General features: G+C 36.9%; 1 protein-coding gene across 1 annotated transcript; it reads left to right on the forward strand.

Moving 5' to 3' along the window:
- Positions 1–3,026: 3,026 nt before the first annotated feature.
- Positions 3,027–7,355, forward strand: ECR1 (E1 C-terminal related 1). Its single transcript, XM_079018928.1, has 9 exons — positions 3,027–3,306; positions 3,386–3,549; positions 4,143–4,345; positions 4,446–4,678; positions 4,749–4,811; positions 5,129–5,185; positions 5,979–6,100; positions 6,389–6,506; positions 6,939–7,355. Exons 1-9 carry the CDS (start codon positions 3,202–3,204, stop codon positions 7,224–7,226), a joined length of 1,353 nt encoding a protein of 450 aa, XP_078875054.1. The 5' UTR covers positions 3,027–3,201; the 3' UTR covers positions 7,227–7,355.
- The last annotated feature ends 4,744 nt before the right edge of the window (positions 7,356–12,099 follow it).

Genomic DNA, 12,099 nt, shown 5'->3' on the forward strand with positions numbered 1-12,099 from the left:
ACGACCAAAATTTCAAAACAATTAAAACTTTTCAAAAACCACTCATTTTAATAACGTTGTTACAAAAAGATTTTCAATACATTATTTAACAGAGTATTTTCCCAGGTTCATATCATAAAACATCAACGCGAGGAACGGTACGATCACGCCTTTGCCTTGTCACAGACTCCTGAGAACCTGAAAACATAAAACCACAACTGTAAGCCCGAAAGCTTAGTGAGATACCCCCAAAATACCAACCACATATACGCCTTTCCAGGCCACGACCTTCCGGTCCAAAACATATCGCCTTCCGGCCCATAACGCAATGCCTTCCGGCCCATAACATATTGCCTTCCGGCCCACAGCATAATAAGCATACATATCAGCATAAAAGCATACATAACCTAACATGGCATAGAACGACCCTGCATACCGGGTCACACCGCAGGTCTAGCAATCATACGCATAACACATAATCATATAATAGTTCACAGTCAGCAATCGATCAACAGACCACATAACATAGCATTACTCTATTCAAGATACCGGCCTAGCCGGTCACTAGCATAACATCATCCTACGAATCAGTCAACATACTAAATGCACACATACGCCTTTCCAGGCCATGACCTTCCGGTCCACATAGCAATGCCTTCCGGCCCACAACATGTAATGCCTTCCGGCCTGCAACATATAACGCCTTCCGGCCCATATCATAACAACTGACAACCACCCGAATTTCCATCCGATAAAAGGTTGGCCTTGGTGCCATAAACCCTAGCGAGATAGTGAGGATAACTCACCTCGAAACTGCCGACTGAACAGATAGCTCAAGCTGCTCCGATCACTGATACGATCTCCACCTCTGGACAGCCACCAATGCACTGAACTCAAACAATAAACAACAATTACCAAAATACCACTGGAACCACTGGTCAACCCTTGGTCAAAGACAAGGTCAAAGTCAACCCCTGACTGACCCTACTCGCCGAGTCAACCCTATGACTCGCCGAGTCCCCATAATCAGAACTTCACTCAATCCGCGATCTAACTCGCCGAGTCACCCCGAGACTCGCCGAGTTCAACAACTCTGAGTCCACTCGCCCTCAACTCACCGATTCTCTAAGATTCCCTTTCTACACGTCTAGTATCCCCCTTGACTCGACGAGTTTCTCCTGGAAGAATCGCGGGGCCACCCCGACTCAACTCGCCGAGTCTGAAGAACAACTCGGCGAGTCCCAGTTAATCTTCAAGCTACTCGCCGAGTCTGTTCATCGGGCTCGGCGAGTCCATGCCATGCAACCGCTCAAACTGCTTTCTAAGGTTAGATCTGCTCCGACAATTCATAGGTCTGGCCTTCCTAGACTGGTTCATCACGTAAAGTCCTCATTTCGGTGCTCATAATACACTCCATGACTCATAATTCACATTTTGACCTAAGGCATAAGGATTCCAATCCAAAACCTCCATTGATTCCCGAAAAGCTCAGGCATGGGACATTCTGGACTTCCAAGGGTCCCAATATAGGGTTCCAATCGCTTGGGGGACTAAGGAAACACTCAATCTAGCCACAAAAGGGTTCGATAAACCGTAAATCCATATGCACATCAACATAGAAGGGAACAACTCGGAATATTACCTGAATAACGTTGCTCTGTGTCCCCAACCCTCAGAATATGGCTTCTCCTGTTGTTCTCTTAACCAAGCCTCCTCCTCCTTGCACAATAACACTTCCAAGATCAATAATGGTCTTCTACCTTGCTCCAGATGCTCACAATCGAATTAGGGTTTCTCTCAAAGGACTAGGGTGAACAATGACGGCCATAAGGCCCCTGATATATGTCCCAAACCTGGACGGTTAGGGTTTCACTAAACAGCGCGGACTCGCCGAGTCCATATCCGGACTCGTCAAGTCCAGTCGCGAACCCGCGACCAGATCTGCGATCCTACTCGGCGAGTCTGAGCTCCAACTCGCCGAGTCCCCTCTTAAAACCCAAAATCATAAATATAACAATACCTGAAATTCCAGGCTGTTACAAGCAAAAACTTATTATCATAAATATTAATTAAATATTGATCAATTCTAAACTTTACTTTTTAATTAATAAATATGTTTTTTTGTGAAATATTTTATATAGCCTCTTATAATTTTTTTCTTTTGTTTGAAAGCATATGCAATTTTTTAAAGCAAATAGAATCTAATAATAGAATTAAATAAATTAAATATACACGTAATAACTATGGAGAGTTTAAAAAAAATAAAATAAAAAGAACTATGTAGCAAATAAAAAAACAACAAAATCTATATAATGTAAATGTTTAAAAATTATTACAACTTTTTTATACTTTTTAATTAGAAATTTATAGACTTTTTAATTTTTGTTAATACAACGTTCTAAACTAGTATTTAATGAAAATATTTTGAAATGTTATAAAAAAATATTAAAAATTCATACAAAATCTATGAAACGATTTAAAAATGTTGTAAAAGAATGTTTAGAAATAATTGTATGAAAGTTATAAAAAATTGTATGAATATTTAAAAAAAATTAAAAACTTATAAGAAAATTTTAAAACATTTAGAAAACATTTTATTTAAAAACATTTGTATGAAAATTATATAAAAGTATAAAAAAAAAGTTTTAAAAAATAATAAGCAAAGTTAAAAACATTGTATTAGAAAAACCTATAAGAAAAAATATCATAAAAATATTATAAGAAATTATAAAAAAATCTTAAAAATTTGTAAAAAAAAATTATTCACATTTAGACAATTTTTTTTTTACGTATTTGACAATTTAACTTGTTAAATATGATCTCATGTTATCATTAACAGGTAACAATGATAATACGTAAAATTAAATAATCAAATATATTTAAAAAAATAATAAATAAACATGACTTAAAGCCCTTTTTGTCATTTTCCGGGCCGATCAAATACTTTTTGTGCCAATTCCGCTAACCTTCTGGACCGGTAACCCGAAATTTGTGAGTAACAACCATTAGGGGCAACCGGATGTTTTATCGAAACCAAATTGAAAAAAAAAAAAAAAAAGGGAAAGAAAACCCGAAGTGCAGCGTTAAAAAGGCTAAAAACCAAGCACCCGACTATCACCCCCTCTCCAGCGGACCCCTTCCATCGTACCATTTACAGTGGGGTGTCGTTCCCTGGTCTTCGAATTGCAACACATAGTACAACTCCGATCGAGAGTCCCTCCAATGGCAGACGCCGGTGCGCATCAAAGCAGCAGATCAAGGGACCTTGACAAGCTTCTCCTTCGGCCAGGGCATCTCGTCGGCCCCGCCTTCGAACCAGGAACTGAAGTAACTACACCCGCCTTCACTAACAACTTTTGACGTCTTTATTTATTATTACTAATATATGTTGTTTGATTTTGTGAAGTTGAGGGACGATATTCAAGAGTATGCTCGAATATTGGTTGTGGGTGCTGGTGGATTGGGATGTGAACTGCTGAAAGATCTCGCTCTATCGGGGTTTCGAAACCTTGAAGTTATAGACATGGATAGAATTGAAGTATCCAACCTTAATCGGCAATTTCTTTTCAGGTATATGTATTTTGGATTCCTATCCGTGTATGCCTAGAAATGTAGTCATATTCTTAGACTAAGGAGTTTTCTGTATATATGTATATCTTTGTGTGTAAAGCAGCCACCAGTCTACACCTATCTTTTGAGTTCTCAATGTATAGTTCTCTTGACTTCAGAATCGATTATAGTAGTTTTAGTTGCGTAGGTAGAACAAACTATAAAAAGTGCCAAAGTATACAAGAAATCAGGCTGACATTGTTTGTTGAGTTACATGGGTTTTGGTGATATTAATCAGAGCAAGACCAAAGATTTACTAGTTTCATAAAGATTTGGTGACAGACCCTTGATTGCTTCTTGTTTTTGTTTAACATTAAACACTAGATAGTTGGCAAAAGTATGGATAGTTGGCAGTTGGATTAATGTTTAGGCTTGTTGACATCTGGTTGTCAACCCTAAAATCGTAAATTCCAGTAACTTGGTTGGCTATATTATGTTATATGTGTATCTAATTAGTTTTGGAATCTGTATGTATGTAATAGATTTGTATTTGTATTCCTTGTTTTTGTTGAGGAAAAGTGTTTGTGAATGTCATCTTGAGTTTTTGAGCTCAGGCTTGAGGATGTTGGGAAGCCAAAAGCAGAGGTGGCTGCTAAACGCGTGATGGAAAGAGTTAGTGGTGTAAATATTGTGCCACATTTTTGCCGGATTGAGGACAAACTGGATGAGTTTTACAGTGATTTCATGATTATTGTGCTTGGTCTTGATTCCATTGAAGCTAGAAGTTACATAAATGAAGTGGCTTGTAGCTTTCTAGGTATTTTATTATCTTCCTATATCCTATATATATATATATATATATGTACTACACTCTGAAGCTTTCAACAATTGTTGTTTAACCATTTTGAGAAAAGCAGAATACGACTCTAATGGCAACCCACGTGAAGAGACCATGAAGCCTATGGTAGATGGTGGAACTGAAGGTTTCAAGGGTCATGCAAGGGTTATCTTACCTGGGATAACACCATGCTTTCAATGCACTATTTGGCTTTTTCCTCCACAGGTCAAGTACCCCTTATGTACTCTGGCAGAAACCCCAAGAACCGCACCTCATTGCATTGAATATGCTCACCTAATCAAATGGGACGAGGTATTTTATTTGTATTTACTTTATTTTATTTTATTTTATATATATAATCATTATTATTGAGCTTTTGCAGGTGCATAGTGGGAAAACCTTTGATCCTGATAATCCTCAACATATGCAGTGGGTGTATTCAGAGGTTAGTGTTTCACCTTTTAAGTTTAGAGTAAATGTAAGAAATAGCTAGATTCTTCCATTTTTTATTTTTTTAATCTTATCAAGGCATTGTACTTTGAAAAACTACCCAACTATAGTATTGTACTTTCCTTCTTATTAGGACAATGTACTTTGAAAAGGTACCAAAACATAGCAGTGAAAATTGCTTTGTATCCTCTGATAATATTGCTATAATTGGATTGATTTTACAAAGTACAATGATGTAATAGGAAGAAATGAAAGTATGTTGCTGTTTCTTGCATATAACCCTTTAAATTATGTTGGACTTTTTATCTGCAGGCTCTTAAGAGAGCAGCACTTTTCAGCATTCCAGGAGTCACATATACTCTGACACAGGTTCACTGAATTTCCAACATTCTTATGCTAGCATCTTATTACAGTTAGTTGAGTTAATCAAAGTTATGTGCCAAGTCATATATATAATATACTATAGGGACAATGGCATTAAACAGTAATCAAGTTTCACTCACCTTTCAGTTTTGGCCCGTTGTTTGTTAAAACTCTTTATTCTGATATAAAATTTTGTTGAGGTGGCGTTATAAATAATTTCATTAAGTTGTACCTGAGTTTCAGTGTTGTTCCAAGGTTGGGATATTCATATTTTGCTCCATTACAGAATCTTTTTCTAGTAATGTTGATGTTTTGTTGTACTGGTTTCTTCTTGACCTAACGAGGTTGCTTGAATTTTTTTGGAAGACAGATCTCACATGGAACAAATTTCACAACATTGAAACAAAACTGAAACTTGGTTACTCTTTATTTAATGAAAACCTGCTAGGTCATATATAAATATATATGTCCACATCAACACAAAATACAAAAAAAAAAAAAAAAAAAAAAAAAAAAAAAAAAAAAAAAAAAAAAAAAAAAAAGTGAAACCTATTGATGTACTAGATGGAACTGGAAGGAACAAGTGGGAAACTTGGTTATTAGTATTTACTAGTTAGTGACATTGTCCCTAGCATTTATTATAGCTTATTCATTCATTCATTTTCTGCTTTATTCTTCAAAGATAATAGGCATGATTTCGTCTGAATGGTCTTATTCCAATATCTGGAAGGCTTCATTACGATAATACATTACAGACTTGTTAATGTCTCAATTTTTGTTTTTTGCTATTGGCTTACAGGGTGTGGTGAAGAATATTATACCTGCTATAGCTTCTACAAATGCAATAATATCAGCTGCATGTGCTCTTGAAACTTTGAAGATTGCATCAGGATGCAGTAAAACATTATCAAATTATTTAACGTAAGGATATTTTCTTCATGCATTTAATATTTCGTCTAGTGGTTGGTTTATGCTTGTCAAGTATTTTTTATGAATGACCACTCAACTCCTATAAGCTTGTATTGCATGATTAACTATTAAAAATCCTCTCAGAGAAGTTTTTAAGTGTTTATACATGGTCAATTCATGATATTAAAATATGGAGAAGAGAAGACAGGAATTTAATTCTTGGGACGATAAAGGCAGACTTTGTAATTGGATCTTCCTTTATTATTATTAATATTCACAAACATAGTTGTTATTTTGTAGGTATAATGGTGTTGAAGGTCTCCATACTAAAGTGACAGAGTTTGTGAGGGATAAAGAGTGTCTTATGTGTGGTCCTGGCATTTTTATGGAGCTGGAAACCTCCGACACGTTGAAAATGGTAAATGTAAATTTAACCCTATTAATTATTATGTTAGATAAAGAAGTCAGATTCAAAGTATCTTTTGAAGTTTGAGTTTGAGGGGCTAGTGCTACTACTCTAATACCATTTTGTGACACCGAAAGTAGCATTATTGCTGACAAGGCAAATATAATCTTTAGATCTGATCAAACCATAAAACCCACTTGCTATCCAAATCCAAGGTCAAAATGCTCAAGTGCTCCAATTAGTAAAATAAAATTTCTTATTTTGTCAATTAAGGTTAAGTTGAAGACTTAAATGGGTTTTTAGGGGAGTCGCATATCAATCATACTTAGTTAGTTACCTATTTATTTTGCTATGTATTGGTGATATAGAAGAGAATTGTTGAAGTTTAGTTGGTTGAGGGTGGGTGTATTTTGGTTGAGATTTAAAATTGAATAATTGAAACAGTTGATGGATAAACTTGGGGACGAACCACAGCTACTGATGTCGGGAGTGAGCGTGAAACACGGAGGGAAGACACTGTACATGCAAGCACCTCCAGAACTAGAAGCAATGACGCGCTCAAACCTCAGCATATCATTATTTAAGTTGATGGAGGAATCTCCAAAGGGTATCCTGCATGTCACTGGAACAGCCGGGAAGCCTGGCAAACGACAATCTTGCTCCACAAAACTGCGTGTAGCCTTTAAGGGCGTTGCTGGAATTAAGGATACTGACATGGCTGGTGGAGCATAACATTTATTTTTCAACCATCAATACACTCACCAATGTTATTTCATCACTAGAAGAAAGAAAGAAAGACTTATTGTTATTTATTATTTATATTTTATAATATAACTCTCTGCGCTATTTATGTTTTCTTTATTTCCAATTGCAACTTTCGCATTTTGGCCCATTTTTTACCAATAACAAGGATTTCGACAAACTACATACTAAAAATTATTTTCTTTCCATAAAAATTCAATTATGTAAACCCAAATCTAGATTAGATGAATGATAATTTATTTCTTGACATAGGATCTGATTGTGTAAAATTAAGTATCACTTCACTATGAGTTTTTCAATTTTTTCAGGTTCAAACTTCAACTCATGGACATAACCTGGCAGAAATCTCTTATTTTTGTAAAATTTGTTATAAGTAAAACTATATGGGGTATGCCATTCCAGGAATTCTCCCTCCTAAGCCATTCAACTATACTCAAAACTCATCGCCACTCAAGGGAGTCAAAGACATCCATCCTCCCTCACCATGTATGGCCTCTATTATATATGGAACATCCGGACATCTTGAAGTGTCTCTCATACTCTCACTATAATTGGCTTAGTGGAGACACCAAGATGAAAAGGAGGCCTACACACACTTGAGTATATTGATCAAATTAAACCTCTTTTTTCATTTCACAACCCAATATATATAGTAGACTTGTAACTAAGGCCCGTATATACATGGGGAAACAATAGTTATTTAAACATGGATACACACAAACTTAATATATGGAGGGGATATAGGTTGCTACTACTAGGCTCTTTTAGTTGGGTGGTAGGAGATCAAACACTCAAATTAGACTAGAAGTTCTAATATCCAATTTAAAAAAACTTACACCAAATTATTTTTATAAAACAACCCAACTTCATATGACATTTATTGTCGTTCTTATTTTATCGCAATGGAAGGGCTACATGTGGCCCTGGAATATGCAATATTAGGTTATTGCGAGGTGCGAGGGTTGGTGATGATACGATGGTGCTCTCTCACCTTTTCTATACTGATGATGCACTTTTATTGGGAGAGTGGGATGAAACTAATATAAGATCTCTAGTGGTTATTTTGTAGTGTTTTTTCTTTGTGTCTAGTTTGAGGATAAATCTCCAAGAGTCTAACTTGTTTAGTATTAGTTGCTCCATGGAGGATGTTCGAGAGTTAGCTCCATTCATACGTTGTGGGGCTGTGCTGTAACGCCCGCGTTTCCAGGCTAGGCATTATCATTGATGTAATAGTCTAGGTTAACCCTTGTAACTCTTTTTGAAGTATTAATGATGAAATATTTGAGTATTATGTGAATTATGTGTTTATTTTCTTAATTATTATAATTTAATGAATTAAGAATGAAATAAGCGTCAAATTTGAAGTGTGGGATAATCCCAATATCTTTGCATAAAGATGTAGTGGTCGAAACAAGGATTCCGAAGATATAAAGAATGCCGAAATCCGAGTTATAATGAAGAAGTTATGACCTGTCGAAGTTTCGCGACAAAACCGACAACGCTGAATGACGTAAAAAGTGAAATTTACGTTAGAGCAATATTTAGCCTTAGTGATCTAAACGAAAGTCGTAGAGTTCGTTAAACCGAGAGCGTGAAAAAAGAACGCCCAAATCGGACTTCGTATGAGGAAATTATGATTTTTCGAAGTTTCGACTTAGCAGTATGCAGCCCGAATACTCGATTTGAGATCGAGCGGTTTTTAGCCGAAATAATCTAAATGAGAATCGAAGGTCTCGTTAATAGGAGTAAAACGATAAAAAGATAGGCGAAAACGGACGTCGGATGAAGAAGTTATGAATTTATAACGGAATTTTCCTGTCCCGACCTACTAAAAATAAATAATAAAAATAAAGTCAAAATTAGTCGACGGAGTCCAAACGAAAGTTGTAGATCGTAGTCTCACCTACGCGTGGATATAAAGAACGTCGAAAACGGAGTTCGTATGAGGAAGATATGAATTTTTGAAGTTTATTAAATATTTTCGATATTTTATATATATATATATATATATATATATATATATATATATATATATATATATATATATATATATATATATATATTCCGATATTATCCGAAGGGGGGGAGTCAGCGATCTTATCATCGTTACGCCCAACGTAATTCGACCTTCCAGCCCCTATAAAAGGGTGTCGAGGGCGGCCGAGTAGTTTGCTCATTTCTTCCCTTTTTCTCGCGTTTTTGCATCGTTTTTCGTGCAAGAATTATCCCGAAGCCCCGGTATCATTCCTGAGCCCCGAAGCAAGTCCCGAGGTCCCGAAGATCCCGAGAAGTAAGATTCCCGAGCCGAAGCTCTGCCCGCGAGGAGTCCGGTTTTTGTGAAGATCTTCCAGATCTGCCGAAGAATACTACTTCTACAAGCCGTAGTGCTGTCCGATCATCTTCTGATCAAGTGAGTGTGTAGTTACTTTCTTCTAACGCATAATTATGAAGTATTTTATACGAAATACGTGTTATGTGTATAATTTTGTTATTATGTGCGTGAATGTATATTCACTCTCTTCAATCTCATAGATCTGATTTGTTTTCTATGAAATACGTGTTATGTGGGTGTGCCTCATCTGTTATGTGGAATATATATTGAATGAAAATGCTATACAGGTTTTAAACTATGTATAAAAATATATATATTTTTATCTACTAATATGTTGGGTAGAACATGGGTAGATAGTTGGTGTGTAAACAGATGAGAGGCCTCGATGTTGTTGTTGTTGATCTAGTTATTCAGCGGAGTATGGATAACGACCACAGACTCCTTCTAGACAGTCTTGTGGAACGCTAGCAGGTTCATAACCTGTTGGTGTTGTGAACGATGTGTTCATCGGTGTACTCTATCCCCCTCATGGTTGCCTTTAGGATATCTATTGTTGAGGAAACCCCTTAGCAGTAATGTCCGTCCCGATGAAAATCCTAGATTAGGTCCCTTGAGATAGATGTTGTTTTAGGGACGTAAAGTGAGGATAACGGGAATGGGTAATTGGGATAGTGATTGGTTGGTGAAATTAAATATAATTTATTTATTGTGGGTTGAAAACCCTATATGCTCACCAGGCTCCCAAGCCTGACCCACTCAGTTTTATTTGTATTACAGGAAGTGGCACAAGGGCGTAAGATGGATGAATCATCGAGTTGTTTTGTTTACAAGTCTGTATATGTATATATTTGTTGAATGACTTGTAATGTTATCGTTTATGCTTTATGGTCTGTATCGGAACATGACATCCCGAGTTTTGATTATATAATGAAAATGCATCTCTTGATGAAATGCTTTGATAAATATTATTTTATCATGTTTTGTTTTGGGAACAAATTCCGCAACACTTTTAAATCAAAAGGATTTACTCTGAAATTATTTTAAAAAACATAAATGAAATCGGTCTTTTCTGGCCGTGATTTTGGGGATGTCACAGTTGGTACCAGAGCATTAGTTTAAGCGAACTAGGAATTTGTAGGATTTCTAGACTTAAACTTAGAATGCTAAGTGGAATTTTGAGATGTGTGTCAGTTGGATTTTAGACACGAGCACTAGTTTATTTTTAGGAAAGTTGCCTAAAATGCTTTTATGTGCTAAATGTTATATGTTGCCATATATGATATTATTTGTTCGGATCTACGGTTTGTTGCCAACCGGATCTGAAGGTTTATGTGTTTAGGATTCTAAGCGTATGTATACGATATTAGAACTAGCATGTAATCGTTTCGGAGTGATAAGGATGATTTGAAATCTATCGTGAATGAAGATCTAAATTTCACCTTATTCGGTGTGTAGATCAAAAATGGTGAGAACAAGGAATGGCGTTGGAAACGCGGATGAAAACAGGAATCAACCGCCAGTGATTGAGCAAATACCTGTTGTAGCAGCAACACCAGAACCAATAACAATGGCTAGGGTGCAAGCCATGATTCAGGCTATGTTAGCCGAACAAAGGGATGAGATGCGACAGATGTTGCATGATAATAGGGACGAACCTATCATACCTATTGAGGAAACCGAATTGATTCCCGAGAAATCGGAGGAAGGGAACAATAGTCGCATTATGAGTCAAGTTGAGACTCAAGGAGAACGAAGGAATGATCCGGAAAGGAGAAACAACAAGGATGGGCGAATGTACAAGAACTTCTTGGGCGCCAAGCCGCCAAGTCTTTCTGGGAGCCCAAAGCCTGTTGAGATAATGGATTGGATCTCCGAAATGGAGATGGTATTTGAAAGTTGCGACTGTAGAAACAAACAGAAGACTGTCTTTGCAGTTAGACAACTGAAGACTAGAGTATTGAGTTGGTGGAAGTTGTTGGCATATACTATGCCATGAGGGGAAGCCCTGAAAATATCATGGGAGGAGTTCTTGGAACAACTAAGGGTGCAGTATTGTTCAGAGATAGATCTGATTGATCTGAACAATGAGTTCCAAAACTTGAAGAAGGGGAGGATGAGCATAGATGACTATGTTACTGCATTCACTGAGAAAATGAAGTTATTTCCGTACCTAGTGCCAACGGAACTCTCCAAGATTGAGAGGTTTGCTAATGGACTGCCTGCCGACTTTGGTCCGATAGTCAAGATGGCAACTACTCTGAAAACGGTTGTTCGTGCAGCTAAAAATGTGGAGGCCCAGCAGAAGGAAAAGGGTCTGGAAAGGATAGAAGTTGGTGAAAAGAGGAAGTTCGATGGAACTTCAGGGTCCAATAAGAAAAACAAGTTCTCGAAGTCTGGTTCGAGAGGAAGTGGAGGCTGTTAGGTCCAGTTAGTGTTGCGTCTTTGGGCTCGTTAGTTAGTCCACTTTTGTCTCCGGTATGGGCCTGTCCATCCGTGAGTTCTTTGTAGGGT

Source organism: Lactuca serriola, chromosome 9 (assembly GCF_051521515.1).
Source record: "Lactuca serriola cultivar US96UC23 chromosome 9, Lser_US96UC23_V15, whole genome shotgun sequence".
NCBI classification, from domain to species: domain Eukaryota; kingdom Viridiplantae; phylum Streptophyta; class Magnoliopsida; order Asterales; family Asteraceae; genus Lactuca; species Lactuca serriola.